Source organism: Leuciscus leuciscus (assembly GCF_965113295.1).
Source record: "Leuciscus leuciscus genome assembly, chromosome: 16".
Lineage (NCBI taxonomy): Eukaryota > Metazoa > Chordata > Actinopteri > Cypriniformes > Leuciscidae > Leuciscus > Leuciscus leuciscus.
In genome coordinates, this window is record NC_138740.1 from 29999824 (window position 1) to 30021389 (window position 21566).

A 21566-nucleotide genomic window follows, 5' to 3' on the forward strand; every position below is an offset into this window, starting at 1 on the left:
TTTGTCTGTCTTTTTCTTTGTGCTTTTCCACACTTATACTACCATATATTTAAGGGCATGTGCTACAATAATACCACAATTTTCTTGTCTTGAAAAACCTGTTTTGTTTTCTTATTGAAACACCGGCTGCTGGAAACTCTATAAGCACGTACAATGGCTCCAGGAAGTATTTGGCTCCGTAATGCACACTTAAAAAGTTATAAAGGTTTTAAATCCAAGTCTCATTTATTATGAGATTATTAGATATATAGCACACTTTTTAAGCAAAACATGTCACAGATATAGGCTTGTTAGGTTTTAAATTATACAAAATAGATATATTGTTCAAAACGAAGACAAAATACCACAGTACATTCACTAAAATCACCTTGAGAGTAGCTGGTTAAAAGTTGGCGAGTATTTAAAAAAAAAGATTGATCAGTAACACTTTATTTAGAGGTGACGTAGTTGCACGTTACTACATGTACTAAATAGTAATAACAGTAACTAATTAACTTAGATTCCTGCTGATTGCAATGCAGCAAAACTATTTACGTTAAGGAACATAAATGGATATTGCAAGAAGCTCCCCTTGAAAATAAATAAAAATGCAGAGCAGAGTTTCCTCATTTCTTTCTTAGAACCTGATTAGCAACTAGATATGAGACTAAATGATTGTCAGTAAATCTTTAACCTGCTTCCTGGCAGCATCTTTTTCCAGAACTCGTTTACAACAGGTTCCAAATTTTTTTCCGGAATTTTTTGGGGAAACTTACATTGATCATACGTACATGCTCAAAAACACTTGCCGTGCATCATTGCATAGGAACATTTACTTGTTCTGACATTTACGTCATTCAGTAAATTACGTACATGATTTTTGCACTTTTTGCGATGACCAATTGTGTATTTTACATGCTCGCAATTGGGATGTATGCCAGAGGAAGCATGTCCAGTTGTCAAGAAGGGTGCTTGCTGCAGTTGCTGAATAACTGTGCTGGTGCTGCAGTTTTTATTATTATGTTTTTTTTTTTAGCCTCATTTGTGGTTGTTATGCTAGTGGCAAATGCCAGCATGCACAATCTGTTGACGCTCAATTTATCCAATTTATCACTGTTTTGTGGTTTGTGATCTGTTCTAGTGAAACCATAAAGCAAAATATAGCTGCAAGCAGCGATGACGGGTCCAAGCTTCGACGCCAACACCACCTCGGTGGTTTTAGGGAAACTGTGCAAAGTGGGCAATTAGCATTTACAGTGGGTTTATATAAAAAGACTATGTCTATGTCATTGAAATATATCCCATTTACTTCAGCAGCTGGTGCCACTGTGACTCCAGAACTTTAATAAAACATCACATGTCAGTTTTTATTTGTAAATGATTTGTCTGAATCAATGCATCACAAACTATTTTCAAAACCATAAAGATCATATTATACTATTTACATAATCAGATTAATATTCATGAGACATGCATATGCCACCACACCCTCCTTGAACAAGTCACACGATTCAAATAATTGTCTGATAGTTTTCAGTAAATGACGTAAGTGTCCAAAGCATTTCAAATATGCTATTGAAAGGTTATCATAAGTACCAGTATCAGATTACCGGAATTGTGTCAAGATCTGTTTTCAAAGCCTGAATGCCAATGAATTTTAGAATGCCAGTGGTGCATTTACACCTTCTTCAACATTACAGTACTTGTAGTGAAAGTTTCCTATTTTCTCTATAGCAATATGCTTATAATACTCAAGAGAACTTTGTAAAGTTTGCACTATTGCTCTGTAATCTGTTTGTTAATTGGAGTGATTCAGTTTTCGTATCAGTCATATGAACAGCTGACACAATGACTCAGAAAACAGATTCATTTTGTGTGTTCTTTTGGAAAGAGATATCCATCTAAAGTTCTAAACATAGAGATCAATCGCATGAATTGCCTCACACAACATATTTAGACACCTTCAATAACAACATAGTTCATTAAGAGGAAAAATTAATAATAAATACAAATATATGCTCTGAAACTATACATAACCTACAGAGGCGTCAACTTGTGATTTTTCTTTTTCTTTTTTGAGTTCTTTCTAATGTAGTGAACTTTTTTTTCAGTTAAAAATTATATTAGCAATATAGAAATTTGAGTGAAAAGCTGAATAGAAAACATGAATTTATGACGACTTAATAATAGGCTATTTGTATGTCCTTTTGCTTCAATAGAGTTCAACACCCACTTTTTCAGCTGCGCTGGTTCTGGGAGTATTTTTTCCATTATTTTTTTCCCATTGGGAAAGTCTTAGTTAAAGCATTATAAGCATTATTCGAAAATTGGACATAAATACAAAGGTACAAAGTGTACTTAATGGCTTTAGAGAGGGAAAGAACTACAATCCCATGAAGTATTGCGAACAGCATAATGGAAATAAAAACAGTGGACAAATATAAAACTTCTCATTAACAAATGTTGATTATATATATAAAACAATATATTTTAAGATTATTGCATCAGGGATGGCTTTAGGGTGAGTAAAATATTTGGGTGTACTATCCCTTTAAAACTGGTCTGAGACTTTTGAAACCTATTGTATATCAAGTGCATTTGTGGACACAGTTCTGAACATGTGCTACTTGTCTTGCATACAGCATATTGCAGTATTGTGAACATATGAGAATAATTGCGAGTAAATCACTGAAAGGCCTCCAGTGATCGGCTGAGAGAAACATCTATTGGTCATCTGTCTCTTCTATGATTCGTGCACATTCCCCATGGTATCTGCTGGATGAAAGAGATGGAGAGAACCATGATCAGTTGCACAAATTAAATATGACTTGGTGGATGTTGAACCAAATGAAAAAATATGCAATGGATAAATGTTTTTTTTTTTTTTTTTTTTTTTTCACAATGGAATGTTGTTCCACATTGCAACATAAGCTAAAGAATAAGAAACAAGACATGTCAAGTAAAAGACTATAGATGTAAAAGTGGAAATACAACATGTATATGTCAATGTGCATTATGGATGTAATAGGATCAACAGGACAAGCTTATAAACTTGTTTGTCCGGTAAATTTCCCATATGTCAGAGGATTCATTGCTCCAGGAACACATACGCACGCACGCACGCACACATACACACACACACACACACACACACACACACACACACACACACACACACACACACACACACACACACACACACACACACACACATACATGTTTTTTTTTCTCTCTCATATGGTTTATTTAGCACAGAATTGTTTCATGGTATTTTATGCAAGTCTTTGTATAAAATGTTCACCTGAGCTGTTTTTAACCACTGGACTCATTTTTATGAATATACACACAGTTGAAAAGTTTGGGTTCTGTAATATTTTACAAAAAAAAAAGTATGCTCTTATGCTCACCAAAATTGCATTGTTTTAATAAAAATTACAGTAAAAATGTAATATTGTGAATTATACCCTATACATTTATTTATTTTTTAATGTTTTAATGTCATTTATTCCTGCAAATCTGAATTTTCAGCATCATTCCTGCAGTCTTTAGTGTCACATGATCCTTCAGAAATCATTCTATGTTAATTTGCTGCTCAAGAAACAATTATTGTTATCGGTTATCAGTTGTTCTGTCTTATATTTTTGAGGAAAATGTTTCCTCTATTTGCTACATTCCAAGTAAAAAATGTTTTAATTAAATTTCTTTGTATTAACACAAAGGACTGGGTGTTACATAAGACCATTACCAATGCCTTTCCTGTCACTGAAGTCTTAGAAATGTTACAATTCAAGTTTAGGGCTATAGTTAGAAGAGCACATTTACATTAAGAGCATTAGTTTCCGTACATTTTTGATGAATGGCAGAAACTGCCATTAATCTTTCAACTTCTTCAACAAGAACTGATACTAAACAAAAAATACACAACAAACAAATTCCTGAATATTTTTTAAGAACATAATCTTTATGTTTTTTGTAATTGCGATGAATTGCAATTATTTTGAATTCACTATTGATTGAACACAATAGCAATGATTTAACTGTGAACTTATAAACGCACAACATGCAGTATATATATGTTTTAAAAAAAACATATAACATAACATAACAATTTCTTTTATGGCAGAGCTGAATTTTCAGTATCATTACTGCAGTCATAACATGATCCTTAAAAAATGTGGTGCTCAGGAAACAATTATTCTATCATTGCTAGTTGAAAATGATTGCGCTGGTTTTTTTTCAGGATGCTTTGATGAACAGAAATCTTTTGAAACAAAAATATTTTACTGTTATTTTTTAACATCCGGTAACACTTTAGTATGGGGAACATATTCTCTATTAACTACGACTATTGCCTCAATAAACTCCTAATTATTGCTTATTAAAAGTTAATAAGCAGTTTAGGTATTGGGTAGGGTTAAGGGATGTAGAATAAGGTCATGCAGAATAAGGCATTAATATGTGCTTTACAAGTACTAATAAACAGCCAATATCCTAGTAATATGTATGCTAATAAGCAACTATAGTTAATTGTGAGAATTTATTTTATGTCTATATAGTTTTTATAGTTTTAGGAAGATAGGAAGATATATAGTTTTTAGTTTTAATAAGTTTAGTTTGAGTTATTTTACTATGAAAAGTTAGAAACTACCTGAAATGTTTAATAATAAATGCAAATATATATTTTTTATTATATTTTTTATTATATATATATATATATTTTTTTTTTGTTCATTTTATGTCAAGTAACGAAAATGTTTTTTTACGTTTTTTAGTTTCGGTTAATGATAAGAACATTAACCGGTTTAATCTGTGGTTTTCTCTATAGATTTAACAAAAGTTAACAACAATGTAGCTATTCATTCACTGCTAACCGATACTAGTAAGTCAACTAATATTTCTGTCTCTCAATAAATCTATAGTGTCACAGCAACATCAGTCTGTCTTATCTACATGTCAAGCAGCCATAGGGTTACCTTGGCTTATCGTTTATTGTTTATAACATTTTTGTCTGCTTACAAAATGGCAGCATTTATCCTTAAGGAGGGGAACGTTCTTATTGTCAGATTTATTTTGAAAGCAGCAATGATTTCTGAATGGAAACATGGATCTCGCTAAGCCAGGTCTCATCAAACATAGCAGCCAGAGGTGTGGCCAACTCCACATGCAACAATGCTAACACTTTTCTCTAGTCTGATATTGCTTTCACTCTAGATAAACATGGCATGAATATCCTTAATAGATATGACTGACATTTTTGGAAACAATTTATGTATGCACACAGAAAAACAAAGACATCTAGATATCCTGTTTAGGTCGATGAGATTTTTTAGGGGCCCATTATATACTATTTTATAAAGGTAAGGGATGGCCAGGGTTAGAATGCTGTTTTTTTAAATAAATGCCAGCTTAGGGAAGTTGTCACAATCTTAATTGGGGCATGTTGTCACATGTTTTAAGTTTTAAATGTATTAACAACAAACTTGGTTGGCCAAAACAAATGGAAGATCTTTCAGTGTGTTACCTTTATGATCATGTTATGTTTAGTTGTTTTTACTGTTTTAATTAAGCTGAACCCTACAATAAGCTGCAGGTTCCAATGTGACAATGTGCCCCACTATTGGTTAACATTTGGGGAGGGTTCCACTTGAGCCCGACACTTGCGGCGGCCCCGGGAAAGCATAGCCGTGAGCTCTGGGTCTGACTCGTCACACCAACACCACGTACCAGAGATTCTTCTTGACAGAGACTCAAAAGCCCCTTTCACACAGCGCTTTGAACCCGGCAAATTGCCGGCAAATTGCCAGAGCGCCTTCTGTGTGAACGCAAACTCGACCCGGGATTTAAGCCGGGATCGATGCCGGGTCGGGACCTAGTAACATTGCCGTGTTCAGTCCCGGAACGCGCGCTGTGTGAACAAAAGCCGTAACAATGCCGTGTCGTAGTGATGACGCTGAAGCCGGGCTCGTTCTCCAGCTGTGAAACGGTACGTAATGCGCAAGTTTATGATCGAATCAGAGAAACAAATGCACAGGCGTGGTTTCTCGAGAGAGAGATCGCAGCTCATAAGCAAACTTAAGACGCTGCTGAGATTACAAGTCACATCGATGTCACGTGTCTTTACGGCATTTTTACGGGTTGTGTGTGAACGCACTCTCTGATTCCGGAAAATCACTGGCAGTGTGAATGACCAAAATCAAACGAACCCGGGTCAAATCCCGGGTCACTTTATCCGTGTATTTTCCGGAATCTCTGTGTGAAAGGGGCTAAAGACACTCAGTAGATCTTTGCAGGAGACGGGAACAGCATACACCATCTGGCTACGCTTCAAGACAAGGATGCGACGCACGCAATTATCACATGCCGTAATGTGCATTGGCTCGTTTTAGATAGGCTCTCGCAAGCGATCCCTATTTCATCAGAATCACTTCTGACTTTCTTAGTAGTGAGCTGACGAAGGGGAACCGGTATGTTGTTGCATACCTAATATTTTTGGCAGGAGAATGTATGATGTGAAGAGAGGTAAGGCTACTGATGGAACAGTTAAAGCATTTCCACTCAGTGTACCTGATAAAAAATGTTTCCTCTCTGTCTGTCTGTTTCTGATTGACGTCTCATCTGTCCCAGAATCCTTTGCTGTTCATGGGTCACTGCAAAAGTGAACTTTTTCTGTTCTTTTGATAAGAGATTAATTTAAGGTTGAGGTGTATACTGAGTAGACTTTGGTAGAAAATTATAGTGTTATATTTTCTTCCAGCAAGAGCACTTTTGAGATTATAATTATAAATATTTACTATTATATTATATAATGAGATTTTCTCTAAATCCCTAAATTGGGGTAATTATGTATATAGCTGTTTTATTGCATTCTAGGATATCACCATCTGAGACTTGGTACATGACAACGATGTACTAAAAATGGAAACGTTTTTCCTTTGCGCTTTTCACGTGCAGACGACAACATTGTCAAAACGATCCCCGTTCACACGGATCTGCGGAAACTATTAAAAACCCTGTATTATGCATGCAAGGCCAGTAGTTGGCGATGTCACTTTGTAAAGAAACTACGCGCCTATAGACTGAACGGAATGACGTTACCGTTTACACAAATTCGCGTTTTTGTAGTTTGCACAGAGACAATAACAGTATCGTTTTCAAAAAACTTGCACTTTGAAACCTGTTCGCCCAAAACGCATACAAAGTTTTCAGTTTTTAGTTGAAAAGGGTGTCGTGTAAACACCCCCTCAGAAAAGAAACAAACTACCTGGTGTGAAATGACAACAAATCTGCAATTAACACAGAATTACCTTCCACTCCTTGAGATTTAGTAATTAATGCCAGTCCAAACCAGAAACAGCATTCTTTGATAGTATGATCTGTTCTGAGATAACAGCGCACACCCACCAATTATTACAAATGTTCCTTATTAATCATCGGCTGTCTTATCATTCCTCATGTCACTGGGTGTTTCTGTGATGATTTTGCAATCCTGCAGAAATTTGTGTTTTAAGTCTTGGGATCAGGATCAGAATCACCTTTTAAGATCTGCTCCACTTCTGTGTCCCTAGCCTCCTCTCCCTCTTCAACATTACTTATATCATTGGTCAGATCCAGCTGATGAGTAATACAATGCTTTAGGCCTATTGCAGTGTCTGCAAAATAACACAAAAAAAGGTTACACTTTATTTCGATAGTCCAATACTTTATACTTTAGACATTCTACTAACTTGAAGTAACTCTGCTGCAACTACATGTCAACTAACTCTTATTAGAGTATAGACTGTTGCATTAGGTTTAGGTGTTAGTTGCAAATTTACTTATAGTCAGTAGAATGTCTGTTGGGGAGCATCAAAATAAAGTGTTAGCAGATATTAAGCAGACAATCTACTAATACTCTAGAGTTAGTTGACATGTAGTTGCAAAGTTACTTATAGTTAAAAGAGTGTCTAAAGTGGACCATTGCGTGTTACCACAAACAAAAATGAAAGTTTTTTAATCTCTCAGCAGCAATAAGTTATCAGAGGAGTTTCTAAACTGTGACTACAGACATGGCTAAAAACATAGAATTTTTTTAATATAGAATATATTTAAACATAGAATTTATTTTATTATTTTGGTAACACCGTACTTTACAATAAGGTTCATTAGTTAACATTATTTAACTACCTTAGTTAATATGAACTAAGAATGAACAATACTTCTTCAGCATTTTTATTAACAAATGTTGTATTTAATTTTTTTAAATTTTTTATTAACAAATGTTAATAAAGATTAATAAATACTGTAACAGATGTATTGCTCATTGTTAGTTCATGTTAGTTAATACATTAACTAATGTTAATTAATGAAACTTATTGTAAAGTGTTAACATTATTTCATTTTTTTAAATATTTTATTTGCACAAAGCTCGTATAAAATGGTACCTGTCACAAAACATCCTCATATTTGTCATATTTGGGTGAAAACTGTTGGCATCCTGTAGTGAAAACAACTCTTTGACCAGGAAACATGTTTTATCTGTTTTTTTTAATCTAGAACACGATGAACATTTATATCAATACTGGCTGTCAAAAACAAATGTTACTGAGAAAATTGAATGTTTAAACAATTTTACATTATTTCACAGAATTACAAGCAAAGTTCGGGTTTGGTAGAAGTCTCTTCTGCCCATCAAAGCTACATATATTTTATAAAAAAAATCAATAAAAAAAAATCCTATTTGAATATATTTTAAAATGTCATTTATTCCTGTGATGGAAAAGCTGAATTTTCAGCATCATTACTCCAGTCTTCAGTGTCACATAACTTAATCACTCTAATATGCTGATTTGGTGATCAAGAAACATTTTCTTATTATCAATGTTGAAAACAGTTGCTTCATATTTTTCTGGAAACATTGTTTTCAGGATTATGAAATAGAAATCTTTTGTATGTTGTAAATGTCTTCACTGTGACTTTTGATAAACTTAATGTGTCCTTAAATAAAAGTATTAAACAAAATCTTACAGCCCCCAAACTTCTCAAGAGTAATGTACATTGCATTCCGCATCTGTAATAGTAAGTTACTTGATATTAAGATTTTGAATAAAGAACTATCTATCCAGTCCACTATTATCATTACCTGGGTCTTGGAGGAAATGACTGACAGGTACAAGCCCCTCCCTCTCGTCTGACTGTCCAATCCTGGCTTGATTCTCAGATACAGGTGATGTCTCACAATCAATATTGATCCCTTCGGCCAAATGATTGGTGCCGTCCACAATTTTAGCCTCTGCATCAGTCTGTTCATCCTTCACTGTAACGTGTGTTTCAGTGCTAGGACCCCGTTCAGCGGACGAGGCGTCTGGGCTGTTTTTGGAGGAAGCTTGACAGTCAACAGATTCATATGTCTTCTCTTTCATGTCATCTGAATCTCTTTGAATGCTCAGGTTGGAAAGATTTGACTCAACCTGAATAGTTGGTAAGTTTATTTGGTGTGAGGAGGCCATCTGTGCCTCATTTTTATCTTGAGTGCTTAAAATACTTTCAGGAATAGATGTGTCATTGTATTGAGGAGGCTCTGTTGCACGGGATTCTGGGAAGAGTGGTGAATGTTGGGAGAAAAGTGTATCAGCACTGGATTCTTCTGTGTGGATTAAAGGCGTGTTCATCTCTTCCTTCTCATTTCCGTGGTCACTCTTCACCTGTTCAACAGCCTCTTCTGTAGCCTCATCCCTCTTTATAATCTCTGTATATGATTCTTCCTCCCTGAGCACAGTCACATTCACTGTTCTGTCTACATCCACACGTGACACTCGTTCATTGTCTTGGATCTGTCGCTTTTCCATCATCCCACCTTGTCCTTTTTCCCTTTCATGTTCTTCCATGATGTTCCCATATTCTTCTGTCATTTTCCAGTTCAGTTCTTTGTGTTCTTCCAGACTTTTTCTGTCTCCATGGCTTTCCCCAATTTTACAATCTTGCTCTTTTTCTCTCATATATTCTAACATCATATTTGTATTTTGTATTTTTTCACTCTCAAGCTCTTCCATAATTTCCCAATCCTGTTCTTCCAAACTTCTACCATCTTGTTCTTCATCATCATGTGATTGTATAATTTTCAAATCTTGTACTTTTTCACTCTCATATTCTTCCTCACATTTTTCTACAATTTTTTCTACAATTTCTACATTTTCTTGTCCACAGTCCTCCATAATTTTCACATGTTGATTTTTTTCAGTTTCAAATACATGTTCTTCTATGATGTCTCCATCTTGTTTGTTTTTTTGTTCTTTGTCTTCTATAATTTTCAAATCCTGCTTTTTTTCACTCTCGTGTTCTTCTGGACTTTTCCCGTCTTCATGTTTTACTACAATTTTCCCATCTTTTTCTTTTTCCTTGTCATGTTCTTTTTCACATTTTTCTACAATTTTTCCATCTTGCGCATCTTCTTGGCCATATTTTTCCATCATTTTCACATATTGTATATTTTCAGTCTCAAATACTTCCATGCTTGTCCCATATTGTTCTTTTTCATTGTTAAACGCATCAACAATTTTCCTATCTTGTTTTTCTTCACTTCCATGTTTTTCCACTATTTTTCCATCAATTTCCCCACTTTGTTCCTTTTCACTATCATGTTCATCCTCACATTTTTCTACAATTTTCCTATCTTGCTCATTTTCTTGCCCACATTCTTCCATCCTTTTCACATATTGTGTTTGAGCAGTCTCATATACTTCCATGCTTTTCCTGTCTTGTTCTATTTTACTGTCAAATGCCTCCACATTTATCCCATCTTGCTCTTTTCCTCTCATATGTTCTAACAGTATTTTTGCATTTTGTATTTTTTTACAGTCTAATTCATCAATCATTTTCCAATCTTGTTCTTTTTCAATTTCATGTTCTTCCATGATACTCCCATCTTGTATTTTGTCAACCTCAAGTTCTTCTATAATTTCCCCACCTTGTTCCGTTTCACTGTCATGTTCTTCCTCGCATTTCCTCACATCTAGTTTTTTTCCATATTGCTTATTTTCTTGCCCACATTCTTCCATCATTTTCCCATATTTTTCAGCCTCAAAAGTTTCCATGTTTTTCCCATCTTGTTCATTTTCATTGTCAAATACATTTACAATTTTTACATCTTGCTCATGTTCTTCCATAATATTTTCATTCTCGCATTCTTTCAAACTCTTCCCATCTTCCTCATGTTTTTCTGTAATTTCCCTATCTTGCTCTTTTTCTAATACACATTCTAACATCATTTTTGCATGTTGTAGTTTTTCACTCTCTTCTTCCTCCATAATTTCCCCATCTTGTTCTTTTCCACACTCACATTCTTCCACCATTTCCCCATCTTGTTCTTTTCCACACTCACATTCTTCCACCATTTTCCCATCTTGTTCTTTTCCACTCTCACGTTCTTCCAACATTTTCCCATCTTGTTCTTTTCCAAACTCACATTCTTTCATAATTTTCCCATCTTGTTCTTTTCCACTCTCACATTCTTCTAAATGTTTCCTATCTTGTTCTTTTCCACTCTCACAATCTTCCACCATTTTCCCATCTTGTTCTTTTCCACTCTCACGTTCTTCCAACATTTTCCAATCTTGTTCTTTTCCACTCTCACGTTCTTCCAATATTTTCTCATCTTGTTCTTTTCCACACTCACGTTCTACCAACATTTTCCCATCTTGGTCTTTTCCACTCTCACATTCTTCCAACTTTTTCCCATCTTGTTCTTTTCCATACTCACGTTCTTCCAACATTTTCCCATCTTGTTCTTTTCCACTCTCATGTTCTTCCAACATTTTCCCATCTTCTTCTTTTCCACTCTCACGTTCTTCCATTTTCCCATCTTGGACTTTTCCACTCTCACGTTCTTCCAACATTTTCCCATCTTGTTCTTTTCCACTCACCCGTTCTTCCAACATTTTCCCATCTTGTTCTTTTCCACTCACCCGTTCTTCCAACATTTTCCTATCTTGTTCTTTTCCACTCACCCTTTCTTCCAACATTTTCCCATTAGATTCTTTTTCACTTTCATGTTTTCCCATAATCATCCCATCATGTTCCTCCTCCTCTTTTTGACCTCCCTTCCCTTTTTCCTGACCCCTTCTCTCTCCATCCTTCCCTGGCACATCTTTCCCCTCATCTTTAATCTCCCTTTCCTCATTCTTTTCCTCCACATCTTCCTCCTCAACCGTAGGTATAACAGATGCCCGAGCAGTAAAATCTCTCCCCGGTTCCAGGTCTTTCAGCATTCGTGGGGCAACAGGCAGCGCAGGAAGCGGTCTGGCGGGGGGCTCAGGTACCAAAAGACTTGATGGAGGAAGAGATGACATAGGGGTGTCTAAGGGGTCAACAAGTGTCTCAGGCTGGTTCACAACCAGTTCCGGTGAATTCTCAAAACCAGAGGGAGGTGGAGGAAACTCATCCACCATCTCTGATTCCCCGGTTTTGAGCTGCTCAGCAGTTGCTGGAAGTGGATAAAAGACCAGACTATCTAGTACATCACCAATAGAAGTTTCTGTTTCAGATTCATTTGCATCAGTCGACGGTTGTTGAGTTTGGAGGAGTGGCGCGGGACCAGCATCACGTACGGCATGTGACTCCATTATCTTACTTGAGGACAGGTGGATCTGGCTTTTGATTGATACCGTTGCACAATTTTGCAATGAGGAAGCTGCAGAGTTAGTTAAAATAGTTTGGTTCTGGGATGTGGGACTTGACTGAAAGTAAGGAGATACCGATGATGATCTGTACGGGGATACAGGTGGAGAAGAAGGTGATTCATTGAAACTGAAGATACTGTCCGTCTGACTGCGATGCAGTTGTCTATTGAGACCCCTGACTGCAAAAAACGAGAAAGAGATTTCAAAACAAATGGCAGTAAAATATGAAAATTACAGTTAAAAACAAAACTAGATTACTGTCATTATTATCCACAAATCAGTCAACACGTCAAGTGGCAGTCGTGACGCACATTCAGTTACCAAACACCCTGTTTTTATCTTGCTGAATATCTCTATACAGCCACATATGATTTAAAACATTGAACTCAAATGTGTCAATTGATCACTATGAATTCACTATATATTAACCTAACTGGTAACACTTTACATTAAGTTTTAGTTTGTTAGTTAATACATTAATGATGAACTTAAATATAAAATGCATTTTTAATTTTTTTGTTTTGAAAGATGTTCACCAAGTCTGCATTTATTTGATCAAAATACAGTAAACACTGTAATAAATGTTCTATTTTAATATATTTTAAAATGCAAATTATTCCTGTGATGTCAAAACTGAATTTTCAACATTAATCCAGTCTTCAGTGTCACATGATCATTCAGAAAGCATACTAATATGCTGATTTGATGATCAAGAAACATTTCTTACTATAATCACTGTTGAAAATAGTTGTGCGGCTTTTTATGAAAACCCTGATACAATATTTTAGGATTCTTTGTTGTATAGAAAGTTTCAAAGAACACCATTTATTTGAAATATTAATCTTTTGTAATAATGTCAAAATCTTTACTGTCACTTTTGACCAATTTAATGCATCATTGATGAATAAAAGTATTAATTTCCTAAAACATGGACTGCAAACTTTTAATCAGTAGTGTAGAAATACTTTATGTACACTGTAAAAAAAAAGTTGCTGCCTTAAATTTTTACGTGCAATCAACTTTCAGTCATTTCAACTTAAATTACATTAAACTGACTTACTTAAAATACTTAACTTATTTTTATGAGTTAGAGCAATGTAAAAACTTACTGATCATATAGCTTTTTACAGTGACATTAACCTAGATTAATAAATGTAGCAAATGTATTGTTCCGTGTCATTTCATATTTGCTAATACAATAACAATTTTAAAACTTCTGATCATTAAATCAAAGCTGCTTGTGCTGGCATAAAAATACAAAAATAAATTACTTTGGATTTTAAAATAAGTTCTCAAATGTAAGACATAATATATTTGTTTGTGGACAGGTTATGCAATAGCGAAGTAGTTCTCGCCGTTCAAGTCAGTGAGAACACCTGCCGATTCTCTTTGTATTACACTTTACCTGGACGTGGTGAGATTGGACTGGAGGCTGTGTGGACACTTGAGGAGGACAGTTGTCTAAAAAACTCTCTGGTTTTTGCAACACGCTGAGACACTAGAGCTGCTGCCTCCTGCTGGCCATAAACAGTATTACATCACAGCATTAAATTCATAGGCCTAATTATACAGCAGTTTAGTGCAAGTTTAAATTTGATTGACAGAACTCACCGAAGATTTTTCCTCTGATTCAGAGCGGAAATATCTAGCTCTCATTTCCTCTTCCTCACGCTCCCTTTCCTGCTCCTGTGATATAAATAGATATACATAAAAAATAGATTAACATTGAACATATGCATGTAAACACACACAGAAACACATTATTCATACCCATTTTAATTTCTCTTGTTTGCGGGCCTCTGCATCCATTTTGGCCTGTATTCTCCTATAAAAATAAAATAAAAAAAAAACCTGATTTTAAAAGTTCACTTTTGGCCCTTGGGAATTTTGTGCATGGGGGGATGTTTGTCTGACCTCTGCTCCTTTATTTTCTGTTCCTTTTCATTCAACCTCCTATCTCTCTCCATCGCCTCTCTCTTTTCCTGGAGCATTCGTTCTCTCTCTCTCTGCCTCCTGTCCTCTGCTGCCCTCCGCTGTTCCTCCTTTTTCCTTTCCTCCTCTTCTCTCTGTAAATAAATATAGTAAGACCTCTGACTGTTATTGCATTTCGTACGACTTTTAGAGAAAAAGTTGAGTAATCTTTGGACTTGCTAACACAAGTTAGCTAGCTGTCAATTATCTTTTCTTTTTGATAAAGTGTTAGTTCACCCACAAATTTAAATTCTGTCATTAATCACTCACCCTCATGTCGTTCCAAACCCAAAGACATTTGTTTGACAAGATTCATACGACAATCTGAGAGCTTTCTGTCCCTCCATTGACAGCCTACGCAACTTCCACTTTCAAGCCTCAGAATGGTAATAAAGGCATCATTAAAGTAATCCATGTGACTCCAGTGGGTTTAACCTCAATTTTATTGAAGTGATGCAGAATATTAATCTACAACGCACATTCACGCAACAACATCAGGTCTCGCGTCAACACAACACACATGCGTCTTGAGATTCATATTTTGTAAATGCACTGGTAGCCATAAATTAAGATTTTTTGCGCAAACAAAAGCACTTGCGTCGCTTCGTAAAATTTGGGTTAAACCACTGGAGTCACATGGATTGCTTTTATGATGCCTTTACTACCTTTCTGGGGCTTGAAAATGGTAGTTGCGTAGACTGTCAATGGAGGGACAGAAAGCTCTCAGATTTCATTACAAAGATCTACATTTGTGTTTCAAAGATGAACTAAAGTCTTATGGGTTTGGAACGACATGAGGGTGAGTAATTAATGACAGAATTTAAATTTTTGGGTGAACTAACCCTTTAAAATAAAAGAAACATTTATAGTAAAAAATTTATGTGTAAGTTCTGAAATCCAATAAAATAATGTGCCATGGGTTAATAATTAAAAGAAGAAAAATACACAAAATATTCATCAACAAAATTGTATTTAATTTCTATTATTATTATTTGTTAATTGTAAACTGTGATTTATTACCAATTACACATACAATGAGCGGTACCAGAATTAACTATTTACTTATTTATTTATTTATTTATTTATTTTGGAGGTGTATTGGTAATGTCAGCACATTTGGAGATCTGGAGAGTTCTTGCCATAACATTCAGAATTGATAATATCAACCGTGTAAAGAATAATTGGCAACAATGAAAAAGAAATGTAAAATCTCACACCGTACCTCTGCTTGTGCCCAGAAAGAATCTCTCTGGATTCTCTGGATCTCTGCGGCTGCGATTGTTCGCTTGTAATTAGTGCCCTGGAAATGTTGAGGAGTCAGTCTGATTTGTTTACCATTTTCCTGATTTTAATAGAGTTTAATTGCCTGACTGGCTATACTTTTCAAAACAACTTCATCATTCATGATTCGTAAAGTCTTGTGGTAAGAAATAGTCATGGTGTCATACCACAATGGCCTGTCCGTCTTCCATCCGGCGTCCGGGTCTCCCTCTCGGCCCCTTCGTGACCACGGCAGCATTATAGGCCAGTGTACAGATCCTCTCTTCTGTGATTTCATCCAAAGTGTGGGCAGGAAGAAAGATGTGAACTTCCTGAAGCACCAGAAAGACAATGATAGCTATTTTTTTTACGTCTTCAACATTTTATTTTAAACATATAATCCATCCTGACATAGACATGCAGTCTAACAAGACTTCTAAAAGAAAAAATGTAATAAAAAAAAATCTAATTTAAGATCTGCATGCTCATGATCACAAAACAAGAACGACTATTATGTTCCCTAATTCGAATCATCTCTACACACGAGTAAAGCAAAAAACCTGTGCAAAAAATTCAACAGCTTTTCACTGAGGCAGAACCCTTAAAAGGCCAACTTTGTACCTTATCTACCCTTAAAAGGTGCAGTTTACCTTTTTTTTTTTTTTTTTAAATACCCTAATAGTACTATCTTTACAGGTAAATAAGGTTTAAAGGTGTCCCTTTAAACTGGGATAGTTTAAGAAACTCATACAAGTTTGGAACAACTTGAGGGTGAGTAAATGATGACAGAATTTTCATTTTTAGGAGAACTATCCCTTTAAAGGTTACTGCCCCAATGACAAGCTTTAGAACCCCTTAAAGTACAACGTGGGGGAAAAAAATGAAAAAAACATCTGAGTCTATTGTAAATTTAATACAATTAAAGCCGATATTGTCCCATAATTTCACCTTAAAGAAGTTCCTGATCGCTGGTAAATGACTCGCACACTCAGCTCTGCGGTACTCGTCCACTTCATTTCCTACCTGAGAGCCCACAAACACTGGTTAAGGGGGAATAATAAAGTACAGTGTTTTACATTAAACAGTGAACTGTGTGGAGGATAAACTAACCCATAATATCATAACGATGCAGGGTTGAGCTGTGCCCACTCTGCACATCCCGTAAAGTGGCCGTACGGGGTGGAGTTTAGTCGACAGTTCTTTCAATCCACCTGCTATAAAAGAAATAGCATAAAAACAAGCTCCAAAACATAAAACATTATTTAAAAGGCTTTCTGTGCACTTACCTCCAGAATCAGCCAGTTTGAGCCGGTTCATTATTCCATCATAGGCAAATAAAGCCCTGTACACAGAGAATAAAACGGCCACAAGGAATATTAAGGTTCGTGTAATTTCATTAGGATGGATAACTCAATAACAAAGACTAATGTATTTTAAGTTCTCTGAAATGTTAACAGTCATATGAATGCTCTGCACTGATGTTTGAGTTTTGGTTGTATATACCTAGCCTATATATGATCTATTGATAGATCTTTTAGTGTGTAATGCAAAAGAAATGTAACAAAACTATCAGTAGTATTGACTGTATTTACACTACCGTTCGAAAGTTTTAGATTTTAGTAAGATAGTAAGATTTTAAAGAAGTCTGTTTATGTTCACCAAGGCTGCATTTATTTGATTTTAAGAACAGTAATATTCTGATATATTTTTACAATTTAAAATAACTTTTTTCTATTTAAATATATTTTAAAATGCAATATATTCCTGTGATCAAAGCTGAATTTTCAGCATCATTACTCCAGTCTTCAGAGTCACATGATCCTTTAGAAATCATTCTGATATGCTAATTTGCTGCTCAAGAAACATTTATTATTATTATCAATGTTGAAATAGCCCCCCCCCCCCCCCCCCCCAGATTATTTGATGAATATAACATTTCAAAAGAACAGCTCTTCTATGAAATAGAAAGCTTTTGTAACTTTATAAATGTCTCTTTTGATCAGTTGAATGCATCCTTGCTGAATAAAAGTAGCCTATTCATTTCTTTAATTTCTTTAAAAAATAAAATAAAATAAAATCTTACTGACCCCAAACTTTTGAACTGTAGTGTATAATGTTAGAAAAGCTTTCTATTAAAAACATTTAAAAATCAGAGTGATCTAAAACTTTGACCGGTAGTGTATATATCAGGCACAAATGGCATTTCCTTTGAATGACGCCCATAAACAGGACCCTTCTTGGATCCCCAGGGTCTTCTGTAAAACAAACCCAAAGTTTTCCCACATTCTCATGACAACAATGTCAGAACATACAAACCTGAGTACTCCATTTAGGAATTACCCCATTTAAAATGACCAATTAAGACACTGGAGCCATTATTTTGTCTTTCTTGGAAATCACTATGCTAAGTGTCACAGCCATTCTTGAATGGATAATCACATAGACTGTTAATGCAAACATTTCTCAACTTCTAGGTGAATAGTTTGAGATATATTAAAGAAAATGGCTCATGCAAATGTCTTGAGCTGAACTCCTTGACCGCATATAGACTCTGTCATGCATGTTATATCTAACTTTCATAAGACACGCTTTTAAACTGCTTGGGTTCTGATATGTTATGTTGCTATGTAGTGATGCATGTGGTGTTTCTGTATGTTTTCTCATTAAGGCGAGAAATTACAGGCAAAATCAGTGTTTTTTCAGGCACTGTTAAATTTTGAGATTTTGCTCATAACTTGTCTACTTTCAGGCTAGTGGAAAGATTTTTTTTAAATGATTTTTTAGAGAGAGAGAGAGAGAGAGAGAGAGAGAGAGATAGTATACAGTAGGCTATATATATATACAGTATATATATATATATATATATATATATATAAAATATATATTGACAGTATTTTCTGATTTATGGAGTGATAAAAAGAGATATCAAAAAACCCCTCTGTAAAAAAACTTTAATAGGCCTATGTTAACAAAATGAAGTAAGAATTTCAAAAATGGCTTTATCCAATGTTCAGATTTGTGTTCTTGCCTCATTTGCATATTTCATCAAGAGTTCAGAAAGCTGGCAATACAAAACAATTGTCTTAATGTACTGTAATCATCTGGGGAAAGTGGTGATATCTATTAGTTAATAGTTATTAGTTTTTACCTTATTCATCTGTTGTGTCTTACATTACATTTACTGTAGATGTGAACAATACATTATGCTTTATATAGATAATATACGTGAATTCTATCAAAAGGGGAGGAAATGAAAGAGACAGGAAGGTTATGAAGCTTTTCCAGACTTTCGTGTTTAGACTAGCACCTTGATAAGCCAACTGGCACTTTCTGTCTCCGTTTAATATGTGCTTGAAGCCGTTATTAATATTAACTTTGAATATCTGATTAATTGATGCAGCCTACATAATGTAATACAGATCTGAACTACAAGATCAAATTAGGATATGGTTTGAATAATTGAATGAGGCTTTGGTTTAAAAACATCTTAGAGTTTAACATCAAATCAAATCAAATCAAATCTGGCTGTATGAATGTCAGGAAAGAATTCCAAAAGGTTTCTCTTATCAGGAACAAACTGACTGAATAAAGTTCCATCATAAAAGAACAGAATTATACTTTTTTTTTAGCTCTCAAACCATAAAGTTCTTCCAGCGGCGACATTCTCCCTTTTAAAACGTTTCCTGTGACAACAGTTGCCAAAACAACAGGAACTGCTCTGCTCCGTGAATATGTCTGCATTTTAGCCCCCAGCATGGTCAAAAACAATCTCTCACACACACATCATGTCTGAAGACCCACACACACCCCCTTGATTCATAATGTCAGATTGTAGGATAGTTTGTCATACAGGGTGCTTTTGCAGATAAACATACTAATTAAGATAAGCAGGGGTATTTACAGAGGAAATTGGTCTGGGAGGGGGTTGTTTGGTCATTAAGATAAGACAGACATTTTGAAATATTATATATTCCATCAGATCAAGACACCACAGCTAGTTTGGAGCCATAACGTTACATGGCCTACTTAAGTTACCTGGAATTAAAATAAAAAAAAGTAAAAAAAAACACTTTAAGAAACAAAAAACTAAGTCATAGGACACACAATTTTACTTTTTTGTGGATTGTGCCCTAATTCTTTTAAATATGAGATGAAGAGTTGGTGTCCTATTCATTTAAACGGGGTCGTTCTACCTTCACTGACGAACACATAACACACACACACATTACAGCCATCTGTGTAATTGAACAGTCGCACATTATTTACTTTCTTTCCAAGGAATTTCAGCTTGAGCGTTGTGTTTTATGTTGTTGTCGGCGTTTATGAATAAGTAATGCATTTAAAAGGCTAAATAAGAGCAACGGAAATTGTGTTTTGTTCAAGAGTCAAGAGAGTGCCTGTATCCAACCGGCAAGCAGAGTGGCGCAGCGGAAGCGTGCTGGGCCCATAACCCAGAGGTCGATGGATCGAAACCATCCTCTGCTAAGAATTTTTCGCTTTTACAATTTAGGATATTATGCTGATTATATCATATTACAATGTATTTAATATTCGTTATAATTATTGTTGTTAGTTTACATGCATGTAAAGGGTATTAAAACTTAAAACAAAACACTTTCGATAGCCTACTTATTTTATTTCTATTGTCAAAGCAACATTCCTTATCTTTATTTTGTAAAGTAACTAAAACTATATAGACATATTTAAACAACAACTAATAAATATGACAAAAACATAAACCAAAATTAGCCTACTAAAACGTGCTAAAATTAAAAGGAAAAAGGAAAATGCAAAATAATTTAAAATATTTACAAACACTCAGTGATACTAAAAGTAACACTGATGTATTAGCTATTTCATTAGTAACATTAATGTTATATGGTCAGAAACATTCATTGGTATTTATTTTTTTAGGATTGTGAAAAAGTTTTCAAGTTCAACCAACTTCACATGTATGGATAAAAAAAAAAGAAAAAAAAAGAAAATAAGCAAAAATCGTCACCATACCAGTTTGTTGACGATCGTGGATTCAGGATATCTTCTTTTGCCGTAAGTAGAGACAAACTGTATGTATCCAGATTTACTTCCCTCATTGATTGCATGATGATGGTAGTTTTTTAATAATTATTTCCAATCCTTAGATGCAGAACAAAAGTGACTACAATAACCTTTGCTCATACAGCAGATCTCGTTATTGCAGCAGCTATACCTCCTGAAAGATTAAAATAGCCAGCATTTGTCAATTGTGTGCAAACCCTTAGGAAGCTTAGAAAAAAACACACAAGCCACTCCTGCTCAGAATAGCGGTTTGCATTGTTTCAAAGGTTAACGACAGACAAGTCCCACCCATTCAATTTAAATTAATAAAACAATACTGAATTAATGCTTTATTTTGCATGAACAATAAATAACAAAAATAAATACATGTTTTAATCTAATGTTTATATAAGCATTTTACGATAATTTAATCAATCTATGCGAGTAATGTATTGTATCACATGTGTTTATGCTCACAAACATGCATATATATATCAGATCATTTTGAGCTAGGGAGGTATGGAACATATTCAGAAATGTTAATTTATTCTTAAAAGTTATTGCATCCTCGCTGTATTCTGTCAATGCAAACACAAATAAAATCTTAAATAAATAACTAAAAAAACGGAATCTATAAAAAAGTAACAGCCAACTCTCAGCCAATAG

The 21566-nt window shown here is 34.9% G+C and overlaps 1 protein-coding gene and 1 long non-coding RNA gene across 6 annotated transcripts; both read right to left on the bottom strand.

Moving 5' to 3' along the window:
- Positions 1-417: 417 nt before the first annotated feature.
- On the bottom strand, positions 418-21128 carry LOC309477286 (uncharacterized protein). Of its 5 annotated transcripts, XM_082140487.1 has the most exons (15): positions 20871-21128; positions 17150-17205; positions 16974-17077; positions 16812-16886; positions 16052-16195; positions 15826-15903; positions 14547-14698; positions 14403-14457; positions 14244-14318; positions 14038-14149; positions 11304-12811; positions 9098-11246; positions 7512-7628; positions 2642-2754; positions 418-2602 (listed from the first exon to the last, which is right to left on the bottom strand). In XM_082140487.1, exons 1-14 carry the CDS (start codon positions 20963-20965, stop codon positions 2723-2725), a joined length of 4752 nt encoding a protein of 1583 aa, XP_081996613.1. In that variant the 5' UTR covers positions 20966-21128; the 3' UTR covers positions 418-2602; positions 2642-2722. The 5 variants fall into 5 exon arrangements, with proteins under 5 accessions (XP_081996613.1, XP_081996611.1, XP_081996612.1 ...); XM_082140485.1 differs by having other exon boundaries at positions 9098-12811; positions 14038-14146; positions 20871-21127; XM_082140486.1 differs by having other exon boundaries at positions 2642-2751; positions 9098-12811; positions 20871-21127.
- On the bottom strand, positions 4072-7505 carry LOC309477293. The gene is made up of 2 exons (XR_014198601.1): positions 6253-7505; positions 4072-5736 (listed from the first exon to the last, which is right to left on the bottom strand). It is a non-coding gene; the product is annotated as an uncharacterized lncRNA (long non-coding RNA).
- Positions 21129-21566: the final 438 nt, after the last annotated feature.